Genomic DNA, 22,927 nt, shown 5'->3' with positions numbered 1-22,927 from the left:
ATGAGCTAGCTCACAGATTTTTAGTCTCCCAACTCACACATTTTTGTTTTAGCACAGGAAAAATGGCCCTAGAGCACAATAATTTATGCAGTAGCTCACAACTTTAATGCCAATAGCTCACAAAGTAGAATTTTTCTCACAAGACTCTGCAGCTTAGAGGGAACATTGCTGGCAAGCAGAAGGTCCCAGGTTAAATCCCCAGCATCTCCAACTAAAAAGGGTCCAGGCAAGTAGGTGTGAAAAACCTCAGCTTGAGACCCTGGAGAGCTGCTGCCAGTCTGAGTAGACAATACTGACTTTGAGGGACTGAGGGTCTGATTCAGTACAAGGCAACTTCATATGTGTTATGGTTACTGAGTTGGTCTGAGGACACCTATCAAAACTCCACTCAGCATGACACTCACTTGGGCCAGTCATATTCTCTCAGCCTAACCTTCCTCAAAAGATTGTTGTGAGAATAAAATGGAGGAAAGCAAGAACTATGTGCATTGCCTTGAGATTCTGGGATGATGGTTAGAATAACAATATAATGTTAGTGATGTAGCTGGGATGGAGGAAGCATGCTGCTTATGCCCTGCTGCATCAGACTAATGGCCCATCTAGTCCAGCATCTTGTAATCCTAAAATTGTTTGGCAGCCAGAGCCACCTAGACTTTTTTTTAAGGCAAGAGATGTTTCAGAGGTGGTTTGCTCTTACCTGCCTCTGCATCACACCCCTGGTATTCCTTGGAGGTCGTCCATCCAAGTACTAGCAAGGGCCAACTCTGCTTAGCTTCCAAGATCTGTCAACATCAGGCTAGCCTGGGCTAACCAGCTCAGAGTCCCAGCATTTTATACCACAGCAGCCAACTAATCCTGAAAGCCCCACAATAGCAGTACAGAGTCCAACCCCCCCGCCCCCGCCCCTGGCTTTCAAAGCAACTGGCTTTCAAAGGTGCTCTTCCAGTGAACATGGAAATCCTATTTAGCTATCACAGATTATAGCTGTTGATGGACTTATTCTCCACGAATTTCTCTAATTTTTTAAAGCCACTTGAGTTTGTGGTTATTGTCACATCCTGTGGCAGTGAATTTTATAAGGTAATTACATCTTGCGTATAAAAAAATTATTTTGCCTGCTCTCATCAAGTTTGAATATTTTGAGCAGCAGCAGAGGAAACATACTTTCTGCTTTCTCCATACTATGTATCATTCTATGAATCGTTCCCTCCCCTTAGTCAAGTCCCCCACTTCAAAATGGAAAAGCCCTTCAAACTAGCCTTTTCTTGTGATATTTTTTTTGTTTCCGATTTCTGCACTTTGTATATAGTATCCTTTTTGAGATGTGGCGACCAGTAGTACTGTTCATTATATTGCAAATGTGGTCACACCACAGTTTTGATTTGACTGTAAATTACAGCTGATAGAAGAATTTCCATCAATGGAGCACAACAGTCTTGTCTTCCCCTCTGATTGCAGCCCAAAATGCACCCCAGTATGCTTCTGTGGGGAATGGGAATCTCAGAAGCCCACTGCAGAATGCGGAATCGAGCAAAATCACCCCTTTCTGCCCACAGAAATGTGGGATCCAAACCTATAGATTACAATTACATTTTGTTTTCACTTCTTTTCTTGAGAATCCCTAGCATAGAATTTATTTTGCACCACTGCTGCATTCTGCTGACATTTCCATCCTCCAGTCCTAGACCTCATCAGCATAAGGGCAAAAGTAGGATTTTTGCTCCAGCATGCATCACTTTTCACTCACTCACACTGAACTTCATTTTCCACTTTGTTGCCCACTCACCTAGTTTGCAGAGATCCTTCTGAAAATCCTTAATCTGCTTTCACTCTCCTGAATAATTTAACTTCATTCATAAACTTGGCTGTTCTCTGCTCCCTTGGAAACTTCCTTATCATGAATTATAATTCTGTAGGGCAGCTAGCATGAAAAGCATCTAGCAAATCCTCAACAATATGTGTGATGTACAGGGGAAATTTTGTTGGTGTGTATTTGCTAAGGCAAAACAAAATGATGATCCAGAAATCAGCTTTGGAGGACTGAATACTTTTACATGTCGGGTCCAGAACTTTGTGTCCTATTTCTGCAATATTCACAAGGGAAGACAATTCTCCTTAGAATTTAAACGCAAGTTTTACTTTGGAATCTGGGATTGCTAGTTCCTGTACAAATGCCGCACAGGGGGATCCTGAAAGGTGGTTAAGTTCAAACCTACCTCAGAATAATGATTCTCACTAGGAGGTAGGGTTGCCAACTCTAGATAGGGAAATTCCTGGAGATTTTTTTTCTTTTGTGGGGGGGGGGGAGTAAAGCCTGGGAAGGACAGGGTTTTGGGACAGAATGGGCCTCAACAGGGTGTAGTGGTGGAAAGTGCTGCCAAGTTATAGGCAACTTGTGGTGATCCAGTAGAGTTTTCAAGGCAGGAATTGTTCACAGGTTGTTATTGCCTGCCTCTGCATAGTGACCGTGGTCTTCCTTTGAGGTCTCCCATCCAAAAACTAACCAGGGCCAAGCCTTCTTAGCTCCCAAGATCTGACAAGATCAGGTGAGCAAAAATTCTACTTTGTGAGCTACTGGCATTAAAGTTGTGATTGAGCGATTTGGCTGCTGCATAAATTAGTTTGCGCTGGGGCCATCCTTCCTGAACTAAGACAAAAATGTATGAGCCAGAGGCTAAAAAAACCTATGAGCTAGCTCACACTAATTCAGCTTAAAGGGGATACTGGTCCTGAGTCTAAGCCAGTCCCTGAACATATGGAATTGGAAAATGGCAGATGTGCTCTCATACGTGCGCACACAAACACACACACTTTTGGAAATGAGTCAACTGACACAGAACACATTTAGAAATGTAAAGCAGTTACTCCTCCCATATGGTTTATTTAGGATCTCAGAGCTGTTTTTTTAAAGCGTGAGTAGCAGTGATGCTTATTATTCTTTCCAACATGCAAAAGGCACAAGAAAGTGAAAAACGTGATTTTTTTTTCTGTGCAAAGTGTTTCTAAGAAAATACACAGCAAGACAGTGACCGAGAAAAGCTCTGAAAAGAAGAGAAAACACAAAAGTCCAAATAACAGAACTCCTTTGGAAATGGTTTCAAACTTAATGAAAACAGTCATGTTGTTGAGTCCCGAAAAGGCTCCATTGGTGAACGATGCTTGGCAAAATTCATGAAAGAAGCTGGAGGCAAATAACCTCAGTAAGACAGAATTTCATCTTTTGAAATCAAGATTACAATCAGAAGGACCACTGGCTGTTAGCTATAGATACAAAAAATTAAAAAAATAGAAGTAGAAAGTGGATACATTCTAAGCGCAGGTCAATAAAAATACTTGATTGAATGGAAAGAATGATACAAAGAGAGAAAGATTTCATTTCCACGGAAGCCGGAACTTTATCAACTACTGTGGTTTAATTGATCCCATTCATTCTCTTTCTGCAAAAAGACTCTGGCTCATTACATCACGTTACCACATTCAGAAGAGAGGAAAAGTCCTTGCTGTTTGCACCTGTGGAAGAAAATGTGCTATGTGGCCATTAGACAGTGGGGGGAAATGTAAAGGTACAGAAGAGACCCCCCCTTGTTGAACTGTTTTGTTGGGGGTTACCATGTCTTCTGATGCCACTTCACTGTGCTAGAGGGCAGTTTTGCTCTACGGTGATTGTGTAAGCCTTATACACGTCTACCGTTTACAATTTTTATAACAGTTAAACCTAAAAAAAAAAAAGGCTCCTTTCCCCCAAAAAACAAGTTGACTATTTTTGTTGACTCACTTCCTTGCAGTATAAGTTTCTACTTCTAGACTATGGAATGTTACATTAACAGTATAGTTATTCATATTGGTTTCAAATTTTCATTACATTTACTGAGGATTCATCATGGTTTCAACACAGCACAGAAGACACCAAACTAAACACCAGAATGGCCAGCATTAGATGTATTTTTTCTTTAGATACCAATAAGCAAAATACCCCATCCCCCCTAGAGATCCCATGAGGAAGGAGGCGCCAAAAAAGGATGGGGGTTTCCGTTTGACCAGCCTGAAGGCGTTGGGTACCACAGCTGAGAGAAGGGTGGTGTGTATGTCTCCCAAAACTTTCCTGAAGGCAAAGCGTTTTTGTATCCTTTCAAAGAAGTTCTGTAGGTTGGGCCTGCTGCCGTCTTCCCAGTATTTCTTAGAGAGTCCTAGAAACTTGAGGCGGTGCAGGGTGGCTCCCAGCAAGATATCAGCCAGGGTGAAAACACATCCACAAAGCCAGAGTTCACACTTCTGTCCTGGAGAACAAAAATCACAATAGAGACAGTGTAAAAAGGCACTGTAGATCTCATCTGGAGACTTAAAACCAATATTTTGCCCAGCAAGCTCAATTAGATGTAATGAGCTCTGCACTGAAGTTGATTAAGTGACCATAGGCCTATGTAGGGTTGCCAAGTCCAATTCAAGAAATATCTGGGGACTTTGGGGGTGGAGCCAGGAGACATTGGGGGCGGAGCCAGGAGCACGGGTGTGACAAGCAGAATTGAACTCCAAGGGAGTTCTGGCCATCACATTTAAAGGGACAGCACACCTTTTAAAATGCCTTCCTTCCATAGAAAATAATGAAGGATAGGGGCACCTTCTTTTGGGGCTTGTAGAATTGGACCCCCTGGTCCAATACTTTTGAAACTTGGGGGGCATTTTGGGAAGAGGCACTGGATGCTATACTGAAAATTTGGCACCTCTGCCTCAAAAAACAGCCCTCCCAGAGCCCCCGATACCTGTGGATCAATTCCCCATCATTCCTTATGGGAATTGTTCATGGAGGTGCATTATGGCTGTGGGGGTGGGGCTTCCCCCGCCGGCCAGCTGACTGGGGGAGGGGGGAAGCCTGTAAAACCGGGGGATCCCCCGCTGGGACCTGGGGATTGGGAAGCCTAGGCCTATGGTTGTCACTTGACCAGGGTTTTCACCTATGGAGAGAGACGCATGCTATTAACCCTGTGCTGCTGAATCTTTGGTTCACTCCCATCCAAGTTGCTACAGGGAGATGAAAGCCAGTGGTCAGCTTTGGAACCTCAGATTAATGAGAGCAAATTTTATCTGCAACTAAAGCCATTAATTAGCTAATGTAGTTATTTTGTAGTGCCTGATATAACAATGGTTTTACATGACATGAGAAGCAAAAGGACCTGGCAGGGCCTCTTTTCCATGTTACACTATCTTTTCCCTGTTGGTCCTGGAAGAATTGAATAAAGCTACTCTTAACATTATTGCCTAAAAGACTGAGGAAGGCGAGGAGATAATATACAAATAATTAAAGAGAGATGCCACACTTTATTAAAGGTTTATAAAATTATGCACAGGGTGGAGAGACTTGACAAAGAGAACTTTTTACTAGGGCATCCAATTAAGGTGATGAGCAGTAGATTCAGGGTGGGCAAAGGGAAACCTTTACACAGAGAGTGTTTAAAAGGTGGAAACTATACTTTAAAAGGAGATCAGACAGATTCACAGAGGATCTTGAGCCATGGTGACTAAGGGAGCTTCCATATTCAGGGGTAGTCAGCTTCTGAATCCCTGTTCCAGGAGGCAACATCAGGGAAGACCTCAGCCTCTATGCCCTGTTGTTGGTCCTCCAGAAGAACTGGTTGGTCACTGTGTGAGACAGGATGCTAACCTTGATGGACCACTTGCCTGATCCAGCAGACCTCTTCTTATGTTTTTATTTGTCCTGAAAGCTGTTTGTTTTCTTTATGGGTTGTGAGTTACTTCTGCACATGAGCATGTCAGAATTAGTATTGCCAGGTAAACAAATGTGTGATTTATTCTGCTTCTCTTAGTGGAAATAGCTATACAGGGCCCTGATACTCCAATCCTTCCACTAGAAATCTGCATCAATTCACATGGACTAGACTAGAAACTCCCTTTGGCTTCTGAGATTTCACCACCTAAGGTTAAGCATATTTTTGCAACCCTAACAACCTAGAATTATTTTCATTGCAGCTAATATAAGCTGTGTTCCTGGGCTTCATCAGAATTGCAATTCTACCTGTAACTAGAGAGAGAGTTGGAAATTATAATATTGTAACTCAACAATTGACCTGTTCTGTGTTCTGTTAATGTACATTTCCAAGCAGAGTTATTCATGCTCTTGCACATGCAATTTTTCAACATAAAACGAGGCATCCAAAAATAGCCTCTGAGACCATGACTCTTAACAGCATTTTGCACTCCTAATTGCAGGTTGCCTCTTACTGTGAAGTCTATCACCTTGGTAAGTAGCTCACCCATACCAGCTATGGAATTTCCAAGCATATTGCAGAGAAGAAAACAAGTGGTTTAAGGTGACGAAACCTTGATGATTTTCAAAGCCCTCTGCAAATGCCCAGTGCAGGCCAGCTCTCAAATGCATTGGAAAGGAAAGGTCCCCTGTGCAAGCACCAGTTGTTTTCTGACTCTGGGGTGACATTGCTTTCACAATGTTTTCACGGCAGACTTTTTACGGGGTGGTTTGCCATTGCCTTCCCCAGTCTTTTACACTTCCCACCCAGCAAGCTGGGTACTCATTTTACCGACCTCAGAAGGATGGAAGTGACAGGTATCCTTTTTAGAAGTGTTATGTTTATGCAGAGGAAAGGCTAACCTTTAATATTTTGCTGTCTTTGCTGGGAAGAGATGTCTCTTGGGTTCCCTGCTGTGTGACTCAGTGTGAGCTTAGCTAGCCCTTCCTCCAGATAATACGCATTTCTAAATTCACTAAGATTCCAGCTTCTGAAGGAGAATTGTTGCATTTTCAGACACATTTTCCAGTCGTGTTTGATAATAACTATCTGGATCTCCATGAGCTTCCCTCCTGCAGAGCCTGTCTGTGTACCCTGGCTTTTGTTTTCATGTTTCTCCTTTCCATCAGCCTTTCCTTTCCTGATCCTTTTTAGTAGATGTATCACCAAGGGCTTCAGTGCATGTCAGAAGGGTGCAATCACATGAAAGATTTGGCCCAACCTAGGCACGCCTCCCATCCGGATTTAATGTGCTCAGTCACGCAAACGCATCTGTCTCCCGAGTCCTGTCCGTACCTACCTCATCTCCGGACAGCCTGGGACTGGATTAAATAGCTACCAGGAACTTACAGGTAGCAAAACTCTAAACTGCATGTAGGGTGCATTTCCCAGCTGCCTGAATGGCCAGGTGCACACTGCACCCACCCTGCATGAGCAGTCGGAAGACTCCTCTTTCGCATATGCGACCTGTGCCTCTCCTGGCAGCAGGGTGGGGGTTTGTGTGAATGCCGGGGGGTGGATAAAAGAGAATCAGCTTTTTCATAGCCAGGATAATGCTGCACGTAATCTCCAGTGTGATCGCACCCAGAAGTCTGGCCCTATGATTGTGAAGCCTTCTATGACATCAAAGGGCAGATGCTACCCTAAAACAGATCTGATTGCCACTGGCTCAGCTGCTTTGATATGAACATATGAAGCTGCCTTATACTGAACCAGACCCTTGGTCCATCAAAGTCAGTATTGTCTTCTCACATCTATGATATCACATCTATGGCAGGTGCTTTGATACCACAGTTTACTTTGTTGGCCAACAACTGATGGATCAGGAGCAATGGGAGAAAGCTGGATGCTGAGCTGGTGTAGCACAGCTGCATAAAGTATTAGTTGCGGTAGGAGGTTGTGGGTTCAGATCTCATCTTAGCCACAGACTTAAAAGATGGCCTTAAGCAAGCTACTATCAGTCTCAGACAAACACACACACCCAATAATATGGGGGTCTATTTTACAGGGTTGTTGTAAAGATTAGTGATGCTGCATGTGAAACACTTTGAACATAACCTACTAGAAGCATAAACCCTACTGAACTCCATGCACAATCTCAGCTAAATTAAAGAACAGTGGTTTATATTTATGACATAGGTGTTCTGAATGACACTGTTGGGGGGGGGGGCAACAGTGATGACTATAGGCCCTCCCTCACTCCCTCCCTTTTAAGCATTTTGCAGTGCTGAGCTCAGATCCACCAAGACCCAGGGATGAGAATACACACTTTAAAATCTACATGCTGGCCAGCTGATCAGCCCCATTCAACAGCTGACTGCCTGACAATCAGCTCTCCAAGGGCTCCATCCTTGTAGCAGGAAAGGGGTACAAAAGGCCCCTTTATTAGTCTCATGGGGCTTCTGAGTAGAGAGAGGCCACTCCCAAGCATGGCTAGGCCCTTTAAAAGGACTGAAGGACTGAGCCAGATAAACAATTAGGCCTAGTAGGCACTGGCCTATGGGCCCCCACACCTTTAGGGGCCCCAGGTCAGTTTGCCTTTGTAGAGCTGTGGGGAGAAGCCCAAAGAGATCAGTGTGTGTGTTTGCCTTGCCTTGAAAAAGCCCTGGGAGATCGGACAGTCTGTTTCCTTGCAAAAGCCCAGGGGGGTGAAAAAAACTCACTTGCACCTTGACTCTGCTCATCTTTCTTTGGGTGGGGAGAAGGAAAGACTCTCTCTCTTGAGAAGGTGCTTACAGGAGATACCAGGAGATAAATTGCAAGCCCCCCCCCCCCTGAGATTTCGACTGCCTAGCAGCCTCCACAGGGTTTAATCCGGCACTGCTTCGGCGGGGGAGGGCGGGGTACAAATAAAATTTATTATTATTATTATTATTCACTGCTGAAGGAGGAGGATGCACCAGCTCTGGCTCCCAGCACATCAGGGAGTAGAGACAGGGGAGAGGAGATGGGAAAGGGTGGTGCTTAACCCCCACCCATCTCAGTCCAATGCCAAGGTAGGGTGTTTCATCAAAAGCAGATGCCAGCATCGCAGGGATGAAATTCTAGCAGGAGCTCCTTGGCATATTAGGCCATACACCCCTGATGTAACCAATCCTCCAAGAGCTTACAAAAAAGAGCCTTGTAAGCTCTTGGAGGATTGGCTACATCAGGGGTGTGTGGCCTAATATGCAAAGGAGCTCCTGCTGGAATTCCACCTCTGGCAGTATGCATTGGCTGTGGACAGGAACCCAACGGACACCTTATGTGCACAAATCAATCACGCCATCTCATGTCCCTTTGCCATACACAAGCAGATGGCACATGCTCTTTTCAAGGTAGGAAAGCTATAATGCAAGAGCATAGAACTCAGATGGGCTGAAGGACCACTAAACCACCTGCCTGACAGATGTCCAGCAACCATTCTCAGAACTGTCCATTCCCTCACTCAAAATAGCTACTGAGGGTGATGGAGGAAGGGGCCAGAAATTAGATCGGTAGTTAGATTTTAACATTATTCATGCCAGTAAAAAAGATTCAAATTCCAACACACTATTTCATCACCATCACAAGAGCCAGCAAGGAGTAGTGGTTAAAGTGTGGAACTAGGATCTGAGAAATCAAGGCCCCAATTGTTTCATGGAAGCTTGCTGGATGACCTAGGGCCAGTCACATTACTCTCAGCCTAGCCCTGACCTGGACAGTCCCAGGAATGCCTGATCTCATCAGATCTCAGAAGCTAAGCAGGGCCAACATGGAGGCAGGAAATGGCAAACCACCTCTTGCCTTGAAAACCTTACAGGGATTGGATTGGATTTATATCCTTCATCCCCCCTTTTAAGACTGCCTTTGCTTTCACACATGCTAAATAATGCAGTTTCAATCCACTTCAGCAACTGTTTGCAAGTGGATTCTGACATTTTACAGAGTAACCAGCTGCAAAGTGCACTGAAAGCAGATTGAAAGTGCATTATTTAGTGTGTGAAAGCATTTGTGAACCATTCTAATGATGACCAGGACTAAAGGGAGAGAGGGAGACTGCTTCCATATAGCAGCCATCCTCCATGTTGCTTTCATTGCCAATGTGAATGCAAATACATATGCAATAGCAACAGAGCATCCACATGGCCATTTTCCTTGCTTCAATCCTCTGCAGCTATCATTTCTCTCCACAACCAGAGGGCTTTTTCAGGCTTAAAAAAAGAGAGATAAATCAGCATATCGCTATAGCACGATCACACTCCTATGATCTATTTACTAGTTTATGTGAATTTCAAGGGTATTATGTATGTGGACTCATGTAGAACTGAATTGGGTGTTCCTGTCTGGAGTATTGGAGCCAGACGACCAGATTTGGGGACTTGGGAACAATGGGCAGCAGGATCCTAATTCCTGCTGCCCTGCTCCAATCACGGGTCCCCTGCTGGCTTGAATGGACCAATAGAGTGTTTGCGCAGGAACCCTGACGTGTATATAAGTTGGCCCTGTGGGCCCAGCCTGTCGGTCACTTCCGGGTTCCTGTCCTGCATCTCGACCTGTGTTATTAGTGACAGGCTGCTTCGGCGTGCCGCTGCGCCGGCCCCCTGGGTCCCACAACGATGGGACCGATGCCACAGGGACGGGCTCGAAACACTCTATAACCCCTCAAAAGAACAGCAGTCTAGCTCGCTTCCCCCGAGCCCTGCCGCCATAAGCCTCAAGGGGGCTCATTTTGCGGCATCTCCCGGCGGGAGGGTGGCACCCGCACGGGACACATATCAAATGAAAGAGGGGGCGCAGGGCTATCAGAAACAGCCGGCGGAGGGAGTCGGGAGACCACCCCACTGGGGGATCCACACCCCGAAAGTGATGAAGGTGGCGCAGATAGAGCCAACAGAGCCAACAGGACAAAATAAATAGGCTGCATTATGCAGCACAGTTGAGAAAGTGCCTTATCCCATATACTGATGAAGTATATACAGGATTTGAGAACAAAATTGTTTCCGGTGGTGATATTTGGGGGATTTTTGGGGACATCACAGGAAGTGCTGTGAAGTCACTTCCTGTTTCCGGCAGTGGCATTTGGGGAAAATGATGTCATTTGGGGAAAGTGATGTCACTTCCCGTTTCCGGCAGGTGATGCGGGGAAATGATGTCACAGGAAGTGGTGCCACTTCCTGTTTCCGGCGGTGGCATGACATCACCGGAAGTGACGTCACCGGAAGTGACGTCACTTCCTGTTTCCGGCGGCGCGCGCGCTTCGTGCGCGCATACCCCTACCCTCCCCCCCACCCCAGATGTCCCTGGCTGGCCTTCAGACATTATGGTCACCCTATCCAACATATCCACTAAATGCTCTAGAACAGGGGGCCCCAACCCCCGGTCCGTGGCCTGTTAGCAACCAGACCATGAGTTGTATAATTATTTTATTATATATTACAATGTAAGAAGAAGAAGAAGAAGATGATGATGATGATGATGATGATGATGACAACATTGGATTTATATCCCTCCCTTCACTCTGAATCTCAGAGTGGCTTGCAATCTCCTTTATCTTCCCCCCCTACAACAGACACCCTGTAAGGCAGGTGGGGCTGAGAGAGCTATAACAGAAGTTGCCCTTTCAAGGACAACTGTGTGAGAGCTATGGTTGACCCAAGGCCATTCCAGCATTCAAGTGGAGGAGCGGGGAATCAAACCTGGTTCTCCCAGATAAAAGTCTGCACACTTAACCATTATACCAAACTAGTAGAAATAAAGTGCACAATTGTATCATCCCAAAACCATTGCCCTCTCCCCCCACCCCAGTCCATGGAAAAATTGTCTTCCACAAAATCAGTCCCTGGTGCCAAAAAGGTTGGGGACCGCTGCTCTAGAAAATCAACTATTAATGGGCGATAATGGTGGAGCGCATTATGTTTTTTGCCAATGCAGTTCCAAAAACCTTTATTGGAATAGCATGTTTTTTGCCAACATTGCTGCCAACTCTTTACCCGGAAATATTATTAGCTGGGACAAGGCTCAGACAGAACAACTTTTTGGAATGCAGAAGGTCCCAGGTTCAATCCCCTGCATTTCCAGTTAAAGAAATGAGAGCCAGTTTGGTGTAGTGGTTAAGTGTGTGGACTCTTATCTGGGAGAACCGGGTTTGATTCCCCACTCCTCCACTTGCACCTGCTGGAATGGCCTTGGGTCAGTCATAGCACTGGCAGAGGTTGTCCTTGAAAGGGCAGCTGCTGTGAGAGCCCTCTCCAGCCCTACCCACCTCACAGGGTGTCTGTTGTGGGGGAGGAAGGTAAAGGAGATTGTGAGCCGCTCTGAGACTCTTCGGAGTGGAGGGCGGGATATAAATCCAATATCATCTTCTAAATCCAATATCTTCTTAAAAGGATCTGGTGGTAGGTGGGCCGAAAAGCCTGTACCTAAGACCCTGGAGAACCACTGCCAGTTTGAGAAGGCAGGTCAGACCTGCTGGGTCAGGCCTTGATGGGTCAAGTCAGCTTTATGTATGATCATGTTTGTTGTTACCTGTACTTCAAATGATATTTTAAATGCAGCTACTTGTTATTTCCTCCTAAGGGACCCTTATTTCCCCCCTCCCCACAGTGCTCTTGCTTTTACTGTCCAGTGAACAACAGCTCAATTTGTGCGCACAACTGACAAATTTGGTCAATTACAGTAACCCAGCTTCAGAAGAATCAGCACAAAAGCAAGTCTGCTAAAGATCACTGAAAGCCCTTATTGTTGGATGTTCACAGAATAATAAACTGTCATGAGTGCAACCTGTGGAGATGTCCAATTTTGCTCTGTGATGGGGGTTGTGTGGCAGGAAGAAGGTGACAAACAATCAGTGGAGAAACAGCAGGGCTTTTTTTGTAGCAGGAACTCTTATTACAGGGCCTACTGTAAGCTCCAGAAGGATTGGCTATATCAGGGGTGTGAGGTCTAATATGCAAAGGAGTTCCTGCTACAAAAAAAGCCCTGAGAAACAGGATGCCGTATGTCTCTTGTCTTGATAGTTGGGGGCACATCAAAGGGCAAACACTGCCTGGAAGTGAAGACTCAGAAGCCAGTTTGTCAATGGATGGTGTAAAATGATGGCTGGAAGTTGCCTATCTCTGAAGACTGTGGACCTCCTTGTTCACAAAGCTGCCACCTTAACAGTCTGTTTTAGTGGACCTACAGTGCAATCCTAAGTAGCACTACACCTTTCAAAGTAGAGTTGCAAACCTTCACCTGGAGATCTCTCACTATTGATCTCCAGAAGACCAAGATCAGTTCCCACAGAGAAAATGGAAGCTTTGAGAGGTGACATTATACCCTGCTGAGGTCCCTCCCCTAGGCCCCTCCCCCAAATCTCCAGCTATTTCCCAAGCCAAAACTGGCAACCTTATTTCTAAGCCAACTGACTTCAATGCCTATAAAAGGCTGTAGCTCTCTTTGGGATTAGACTCCTAGGGTGCAGTCACACATACCATTAGTGACGACACAGCTCCGTCTGGCTGACGGATTAAATGTGTTCGTTCAGACAGCCACATCTGGCAATCAATCGTCATCCGGGCTCATCCAGGCTTGCTACGCATGAATGGCGCATTAATTTGACAGTACATAAAGTCCAGCCCTTTTTCAAAACAGCGGCACAAGATCGGCTTTTTGTTGTTTGGACAGCTCACGCACGATACTGCCTCTCACCTTTTTTTTTAAAGAAAGCCCCAGCAGACATACGCATTGCCAGATCATCCGGGAATCTGAGGTGATGCTTCTGCTTCTCCAATCAACACAGGATCGGAGGGAGGGGAAACGTTATCCCACTATTCAGAACAGGAAAAAAATCTTTTTTTTCAATGTGGAGGATTTCAAGATATCATTGTCACTGCCAATTTCTAGGAAAATAATTCCTGGCAGTTCCGTGGTTTGGATTGGCAATGTTAATTCTGGAAACTTTCGCCCTCACCCCCTGCCTCTGAAGAAAGTTTTGATTTCCCAGCTCCAAACAGTTGGGCACATGTTCAATGGACCCCCTCCCCTCCCAGAAATCACCATCTGATTACGCATGTTCCAAGAAAGGAGCATGATAGTATTGGATGTCTGATCGCGCACAACAGAATGAATCGCATTCTTGGATGCTCGTCTGAACTGCCCTGCATCGATTCAATATTCAGCAGTTCAGATTTGAGCGCTATACACCCGCTTTTAATGGTAGGTGTGACTGCACCCCTAGACTATCATTTCCATACCAGACTGAACATGCCATATACCTTGGTATTCGATTTTCCTCTTCTCCAGCTCAGCCTCAATCTGATCTAGCACCATTCCCAGCTCACCCAGGATTTTCTTCAAGTAGTTCACATTGTCATGTTCCAGGATTTTGGCCTAAATTTAAAAAATAAAATCTTCATACCAAGCTAATCATGCAAGAAGAGAGTATGCTCCTGGAAAGAATCTCTTTGTAAATCAATATGCACACTATTAGAATGAGAAGAAAAAGGAAGGACAAATTAAAACCTCATCAGGGTTTGCATATTATTTTAGTTATCCTTCAACTCAAAGTGGTGCTCAGGAGGCTCCAGGTAAGATATTCAAAGATGTGCCAAAATAACTCAAACCAAAAAGATATTCTGCTATGACAGAGACAAAAGAGAGCATTTATCCCACATTTAGGTACAGTTGCCAACAGACTTGGAGAAAAATGCCCTTAAATAAAGACTTAATTTGAGGAAATGGGAAGCTGAAGCTTTTCAGAGTATAGAGGTAAAAAGATCACCTGTTAGGTAAAATCCCAAGAGCGAGTCATTTTTATAAGGGAAATAGGACTGTAGTCAACTGCAGTGTTTGTTGAATGCATCCTACCTTTGTAACTTGCTTTCTGCATTATGGTATGGTTATGTCATGCCTTAGCTCTGTTTTCCAGTTCTGTAATCCTAGTCCTATGACATTGTTTACTGGATTTCTTTGCTGCTTGCTTGCATTGATTTTGATACCTTGTAATCTGCCTTGTGCCTCAGTGAGAAAGGCAGGTTATAAATGAAGTGTGTAAAATAAAATTAAGCATCTATTAAAGCATCTGGGTGGGTTTTTTTTAACCCAGGCAGCTGGCAACCCTAGAGGTAGGGTGAGTAGATGAGGACAAAACTCTGTGCCTTTTCAGAGAAAGGAATTCTGGCTCCCTAAGTGGTACCAATAATTTAATTTAATTTTTGGATTTATATCCTGCCCTATCCCGCAAGTGGGATGTTTCTGGAGAACTGGCATATACAGCAACAGGGCATGGTAGCAAAACCTTCTGGGAGAACTGGATTCTTGGCTCTCTCAGAGACACTCTGGCAAAACAACATGCTGATCAAGGTTCTACATTTTACAACTGGGCAAGGGCAGACACACTGAAATTTCTTTTTAACATCTGGTTATTAGCTGGAATAAAAATCAAGAGTACATGTATTTTGCCTTGCAGTCAGATTAACCAGAGAAATTACTGCAGGATCATTCCATGTCCATTCAATAAATATAAAAGCATAATGATCTAAAGAGGAACCGGAGTATGGCCTCTAATGGATGGCCCATAAGCAAAAAGGTGGTAAAATCTTTTGGGATATGATTGTTAAACTCTAGATTCCTGCTTTCTTGTCACATTTCTGCCAGGATGTTGGGAGTAGAAGAACAAATTACAACCTTATTTGCCTTATCTCCTGATAGTAGTACAGTTTAATCACTGGCTTCCAGTTGCAGTACCAGAAGTTAAATCTCAAATGAAATCTGGCAAGGCAACAGGACCTGATCTGGTGCCTCCAGAGTTATTTAAAGTAAATGTCAGCAGGTGGGCCAAGATTTTGGCACCTATTTTTACTCAGATTAACTAGACAGGTATTGTGCCTACCTGTCATGCAGTAATAGTCCCAATTTACAAAAAAAGGAGATCCAACAGATCCGTGTAACTATTGACAAATAAGTCTGCTGTCAGTGGTGGGCAAATTACACACTTCCCTGCTTTGTAAAAAACTTGAAATTATTATCATGGGTAGAAGACATTCTTTTGGGATGAGAGCAAGCTAGATTTTGCAGAGGTATTAGTACAGTTGACCAATGCCATACTATTCAGCTTATTGTAGATAAATATATCTGTTCAAAGAATGGCATGTTGGCTGTGGCCTTTATGGCTCTTACAGCTGCCTCTAAACAGAGATTATGGGATATGCTTAAGAAATCATCTACTAATAAGCATCTCCTATTTTTGATTCAACAATTATATGATCAGCCTACAGCTCAAGTAAGATGTGATCCATTTGGTGAATGGACTAGAGTCACTGTATTGAACAGAGGAGCAAAGCAAGGATGTATCCTTGCTCTTCTGTTATTTAATTTGTATATCAATGAGCTAAGATCTTTTACTTCCAGAGATGAATTCCACCTGCCTTATCTTGCTCATGTTAAGTTGTTCTGTCTTTTGTATGCAAATGATATATAGCTCCATGATTGGTTTACATAAAGCCTTATTCTCGAAGTATTGTTCCAAAGAAGGCCTAAGTATTAATGTTTCTAAGTCAAAGGTCCTCTTTAGTAAAAAACAACAGATAAGGAAATATAAGTGGCCAGTAGCATGTCAGTTTATGGAGCAAGTAGAGCAATTTGAACACTTAGGAGTTATATTTCAAACAAACCTGTCTTGGAAGTTGCATTTGAACTCTGTTACAAGAACAGCCACAAGTGCTGGGAATGCGGTTTCAAGATATGGTTATTCCTTTGGTGAACAATAAGTTCCTGCACTTCAAGCAGTGAATGCTAAAATTTCTGGGCCCAACGTATCTGAGGGACCACCTTTCCCCATATACACCCCAGAGGTCGTTGCGATTGGCTACGCAACACCTCCTGACCACCCCTGGCCCTAAGGATGTCCGACTTGCCTCAACCAGGGCCAGGGCCCTTTCAGCTCTGGCCCCTGCCTGGTGGAATCAGCTCCCTGTGGAGATCTGGGCCCTACCTGAATTACTGCCATTTCGTAAGGCCTGCAAGACGGAGCTGTTTCGCTGGACCTATGGTTGAGGCAGCGGGCGTCCTATTATTCCATCATTTGGCCTCCCTTGTGGTGACATCATGCTTATTACAGTGCAACTGGTTATTGATATGCTGTGCCCTGTTCGCCGGTGGTGCGTTTTATTTATTGTTTTTGCTGTTAATTTTAAATTGATGTTTTAACTTTGAAATGTAGGGTTTTATTGCTATTTTTATATGTTGTGATCCGCCTTGAGCCCGTTTACGGGAAAAGGCGGAATATAAGCCTATTAAATAAAGAAATAAAAATAAAGTATGCTATAGGGGGCTGGATTTGTGTGGTAACAGATAAATTGATCGACTGTTGTCAAGATTTTTACAAAACATTCTGGGAACTCCAAGAAGTGTGGCAGGAACAGCTTTGAGAGCTGAGACTGGGGAAATGTCTTTAGAAGCAAAAGCTTTGTGGAGAGTGTTTAATCTGAAAATTAGGATGTTGAAATTGAATCTAGACTCAGGTCTTCTTGGTTTCATTATGCTGGATCATTATGCAAGTAACTGAGACAAATACTTGGGATTTAAATTATTATGTCTGGGCATTACCAATGATATGATAGAAACTATGAGTAGCTGTGAACTGAGTCAGTCAAATAAAAGATGTTTGAGAGATCTTGATTATAAGACTATATTGGTCAGAGCACGCAGAGCAGGGCTTGAATTCAGCACAGCTTCTGAACCTCCAGCCAGCGTCTGCATGCAGTGGAGAGTTCTCTTCCCGCTGCACACAGATCCCAGGACATATGCAAATGAGATATGCTACTGAGCTCCGGCATCTTTTTTCCTACAAAACGACCCCTGACTCAGAGTATCTTAATCCTTTCCAGTTGGTATTCTCCCCCCCCCCCAATAAAAATGTCAAATTACTTGTTTGAATAATTTCTTCCAAAGTATAGAAGGGAATTTATGCATTTGCATTGGAATGCCTATCAGCGGTGTTGTTAGAAAGATTTAATAGTATTACGTACTCTAATAGACTCTGTGGATATGGTACTACCCAAACTGACTCGATAGATCATAGTCTTTGGAATTGCCCTGAGTTTCAGATTTGAGACTTGACTTGATTTTTCTTTTGCTTAAGCAGGACTCTTGTCTTTTTAGATGCTAAGTTTCTTTGATTACTAAGAGATAAAGATAAACAAGTAACTTTGCATGTGGCTAAATTTTATGCAGCTGTAGTAAAATCACATTGCAGTAAAATCACATGCACCCCCTTGCCCAGATTGCTTGGAGGTTTGGGCTTGGGTGCCATCAATATGCAGATGACACCCAGCTCTATCTACTAACGGACAGCCGACCTGACTGCGTCCCAGAAAACCTGGACCTAGCATTGCAGGCCATGGCAGGTTGGCTCAGGCTAAGTGGGCTGAAGTTGAATCCAATGAAGACAGAGGTCCTTTGCTTGGGCCGTGGTGCCCCAGGAAGGGAAATCCCCCTTCCGGTTTTTGACGGTGTGCTGCTGAAAGCGGCCCATAGGGTCAAGAGCTTGGGGGTTCTTCTGGAGCTTTTATTATCAATGGAGGCACAGATAGTGGCCACTGCCAAGTCCACGTTCTTTCACCTTCGATGGGCGAAGCAGTTGGCCCCCTTCCTGGAGCGCCAGGACCTAGCAACGGTGATCCATGCTACGGTCACCTTGAGACTGAACTACTGTAACGCCCTCTACATGGGGCTGCCCTTGTGCCGAACTCGGCGGCTGCAGCTGGTGCAGAACGCGGCGGCTAGGCTGCTGTTGGGACTCCCAAGATGGGAGCACATACAGCCGGGGCTACGCGGACAGCACTGGCTGCCAGTGGTGTACCGAGTCCGTTACAAAGTGCTGGTTATCACCTTTAAAGCCCTATATGGCCGAGGACCTGCCTACTTGAGGGACCGTCTCTCCCCATATGAGCCCCAGAGAGCGCTGAGGTCAGCTGGTAAGAACCAGCTGAATATCCCTGGGCCAAGGGAGGCCAGATTGAAGACCACCTGGGATCGGGCCTTCTCCATTGCAGCTCCACTGCTGTGGAATCAACTCCCGGAGGAGGTACGGGCCCTGCGATGTTTAGACCAATTCCGCAGGGCCTGTAAGAGCTACCTCTTCAAAATAGCCTTCACCTAATACCGAGCCAAGAAAGTTTCGCTGGACATGTTTTAGCCACTGAATTTTATTAAAGACCTAAGTTATAGCACCACAATGTCAATTTTAATACAAGTTGTTAATGATTTAATGATGATTTTATAATTGTAATTACTATGTATGGTTTTATTGTATAACACATTCATATGTTGTGAGCTGCCCTGAGCCTGCCCTGGCAGGGAGGGCGGGATACAAATAAAAAGTATTATTATTATTATTATTAGAATTCTAGTAGCAAAGCTTAGGCTTCCCTTTTAGTATGTGATGGCTCATTATTTATGACTTTTGTTGTGAAAAGAGTAATTAAGAAGTTAATTACATGTAAGTGATAATAGGATAACCAATGCTTCTACACCCCTGCAGAACAGGGGATTTTGGCAGGTATAGCTTTTATAAAAAGTTCAAGGTCAAGAAGCAAAACTACACCTGTCAAGACCCCACAAGGAAATGGGCTAAATGGGAGCTAAATCACACAGAATTTAAACAGGAGTTCTGGACAATGAAACAGACAGGGCACTTGAACCCCTTTAAATAATAGCATTAAAAATATCATAAATTGTTATGGACAATAGCCCAATTCACCAGATACAGGAAAAGTGGTCTGCTGATTGTGGAAGCTTATGATAGAATAATAATGTGCTTGTCTTTATGGTGCCATAGGACTCGGTTGATGCTGCTACAACAGCTTAATGTAACAAACAGAGAGATCCTAAACGGACCCTACTCAGGGCCAGAATCCTACTCAAGTCTATTAAGTGGGGCTTACTCTTTGGGAAATGTGGTTGGGATGGTACTATAAGATAAAGAGAATAGAAAGCCTACAATAAAGTTGCTCAGAGGAATATTATTTGAATCTGGGGAGTTTTAGAGACAAGGAGCAGGGAGGGCTCCAGGGTAGCCTTTGGCAGCAAAGGCAGTCAAAATAGCAGGCAGCAGTATAGTTATAAAGGCAATGGACAGAGCTGGCAGCAGGTAATTGGTAGATATGATTTGTGCTTTGCAAACCATTGGTCTCAGCTCAAACACAACTGGCTTCAGCTGAATGTCTATTACTTCCCATATGCTGGCCGGTCTCCAAGTAGAAGAGATCTCCCAAGATTTTGACCACTGTTCCCTCTAAGCTGAGTTAGTGTTAGCTAGCTCACAGTTTTTTAGCCTCTGGCTCATACATTTTTGTCTTAGCTCGTGAAAAATGGCCCCAGAGCAAACTAATTTATGTAGTAGCTCTCAACTTTAATGCTAATAGCTCTGAACTTTAATGCTATTAGCTCGCAAAGTAGAATTTCTGTTTACGAGACGAGCTTAGAGGGAACATTGATTATAACCACAGAGACCAGTTCAGCTGGAGAAAACAGATGTGCCAGAGGGTGGACTCTTTACACTCCAGTGAAGCCCCTCCCTTCCACAAACCTTGCCCTCCCCAGGCCTTACTATCAAATCTTCAGGAATTTCCCAACCTGGAACTGGCAATATCAATTTATCCCTCATCCTCTGTAGAAATGGGGCCCTGGTGTACTTTGTATGTTCTTGTACCCTCCCCTGCCATAACAGAATCCCTGTTGCTCCTTCAAATGCCTCACCATGAGTTTCTTCTGTTTGGAAAGATATGGCTCTGTTAACTGTGGCTCCTCTTCATGGTCTAGCTTCAGAAGGTCTGTGCTGGCATTCACTAAATGTCCTGTGAAAGACAGAAAGAGAATAAATCATGGCAGGTTCTTCGGGCATTTCATATATCTTCAGCTGACATACCGTCTAAGAACACCTTTCAAGGAAACTGTCATACTTGCTTGAATGAAGCACACTGAGAAAGAAGTAGCCACACAAGAAGCTTTTAAAAAGTAGCTTCATAAATCAATATGCTGGCAGGACCCTCAAGAGAAAAGGTCTTCTCAAATATGCTTTGTATGTAGAAGGGCTGCATGTTCAGTGTTTGGTGTGTCTCATTCAACAGTGCTGGAAAACACTTTCTATGACCTTGGAGAACTGATGCTTGCTCATTGATTGTGCTGTAATACTCATAATCTCCCCTGGGGGTATCCTGAGGCTGTGAGTGACCCATGATTCCCAGGGAGATAGGGATGCCAGCCTCCAGGTGGGACCTGGGGATCTCCTGGATTTACAGCTCCTTTCCAGACTACATAAATCAGTTCCCCTGGAGCAAATGGGTGCTGTGGAGGGTGGTGGTTTGGTAAAGTACCCTACTGAGGTCCCTGTTCTATCCAGCTTCTATCCCCCCAGGAGTTTCCCAACCTGAATCTGGCAATCCTACCCCCCCCCCCCCCCCATCCCTTGTCAGTGGCCAAGGAGTGCCTGGCAACCTGAGAGAGAGGATTGCAAGAACATAAGTGTCAAGACATGCAATCCTTGAAGGAGCAATGAAAAACTCCCTCAGGGAGGCATTGCAAGTCTTTATGAGCCACAGGCTTTTCTAGGACGCAGCAATCCAGAGGGCAGGTGCTGCAACAGGGAAGATTAGATTATCTGCTGATCTAACCTCATGGAAAGATGAGACACATGTGTCCCTCATAGATCATAGCAAATGTTTATTAGGCTGAAGGTGCTCACAGAGGGTTGCTACCTTATCCCCAGGCACTAGGTGTCTCTCTTTGCATCACCAGCTGAAGTGGAGGAAAGGGAGCCATGGCTTCTCCCCAACCCTGTCATCTCTCTTTCTCCCTCAGCTGCTGGGATAATTAAGGCTCCAGATTACTCTTGTTAAGACAAATTCTCTTGATTCCTCTTTACAGTTTCTCTCTGAAATCCAACAACCTGTATATTTCTCTCTCTCTCTCTCTCTTTTTTTTAAAAAAGAGGGACTTAAAGATTGTTTCTAACCAATTCCGTTCTAACCAAAGAGAAGTTTGCAATTGGGGGAGGGACAGAAAGGGAGGTTCTGCAACATTTTAGAATTTCACTCTGTACATGCTGAGAGTCAGGCAATGGCTTCTTGAATTTCCCTGTCCTCCTGCTACAGCACCACCCCATGGTCCGTTAACACAAAACAACTGCAAGGTTGCAAAAGGGTGCATTGATTTCTCATAAAAGAAAAATAAAAAATCAAAGAGGAAAAAGAGAGAGAGAGCAAGAAGAATCCATGGTTAGATCTAAAAAAAGTGAATTTCAGAAAAAGTCATTCTCTTCCCCATAACAATGCTACTCCAGTTGTAGAGAAGAGCAGCTGAGGGAGCAGAAGTAATCTGGCTGCCTTTTCTCCAACTGGAAGTGGAAATGTCCAACCCACATTCTTAGAGATATGCCACCACTCTTTGTGCCTAAGTCACAGTAACTGGCATTTTGAGGCTTGCCTGGAAAACAACAAGGAACCAATGCTCGCAAGAACCCACGCCATGTGATCTTGGCTGCCTGCTCCACCCCAATAATAATAAATTTTATTTATATCCCCGCCGAAGCAGGCTCAGGGTGGCTCACAACATGCAGGCAGCTGCATTCTGCATTTACTATAATTTCCAAACAACCTTCCAGAGCAGCCCCATATGGAGCGCAATGGCAGTAATCTATCAGAAAGGTTATCAAAACACATATGATTCTACTGTACAGAAAAGACTTGAGTAGTGAGAATATGCATAACAAGAGACCTGAATTAATTCAGCCAGTAAAGACTGGTGTTCATCCTTCTCCTGCCTTGACTTTGCACCTCCCAAAAGTGATAATTTGTAATTATCACAGCATCATTAGCTCAGCTATAAGGTGGCCTTATAAAACAGACTCTTGGTTGCCCTTTATTTCCCAGCATGACCAACACTGATTAAGATCCCAACCACAACCTCATCACTCTCTCTGTCCCTCTACAGTGAACTTATTGGATGATTAAGACCAGGAGGGCACAACTATTTTCCAATCTAGCCTCTTCTACCAGGGCTGAGAATATCATTGGGCTGATTTGCTTTTTGAAAAGGAAAAACAATCATGCTGCTTGCTGAGGCTGCAGTTTTGAAGCAGGAAAAGGTTAGAGCTACTGGAATAGCAGAGAGGGCTAAACATTACAGATGCGTCATTCTGGAGTCTGTGGTGGGAAACCTGGACA

General features: G+C 44.3%; 1 protein-coding gene across 1 annotated transcript in view; it reads right to left on the bottom strand.

Annotated features, from left to right (window-relative positions):
* Positions 1–2,843: 2,843 nt before the first annotated feature.
* Positions 2,844–22,927, bottom strand: part of GDAP1L1 (ganglioside induced differentiation associated protein 1 like 1) — a 74,256-nt gene continuing 54,172 nt past the window's right edge. The window contains exons 4-6 of the mRNA XM_060230871.1: positions 20,463–20,560; positions 13,979–14,093; positions 2,844–4,277 (exon numbers count right to left, since the gene is read on the bottom strand). Of these exons, the coding sequence (XP_060086854.1) occupies positions 3,934–4,277; positions 13,979–14,093; positions 20,463–20,560 (557 nt within the window). The 3' untranslated portion in view covers positions 2,844–3,933. The remainder of the gene's footprint in view (positions 4,278–13,978; positions 14,094–20,462; positions 20,561–22,927) is intronic.

The sequence above is a fragment of the Heteronotia binoei genome, chromosome 2 (genome assembly GCF_032191835.1).
Source record: "Heteronotia binoei isolate CCM8104 ecotype False Entrance Well chromosome 2, APGP_CSIRO_Hbin_v1, whole genome shotgun sequence".
NCBI classification, from domain to species: Eukaryota; Metazoa; Chordata; class Lepidosauria; order Squamata; family Gekkonidae; genus Heteronotia; species Heteronotia binoei.
Note: the sequence above shows the minus strand (reverse complement) of the source record. Positions and strands in the feature narration are given on the sequence as shown.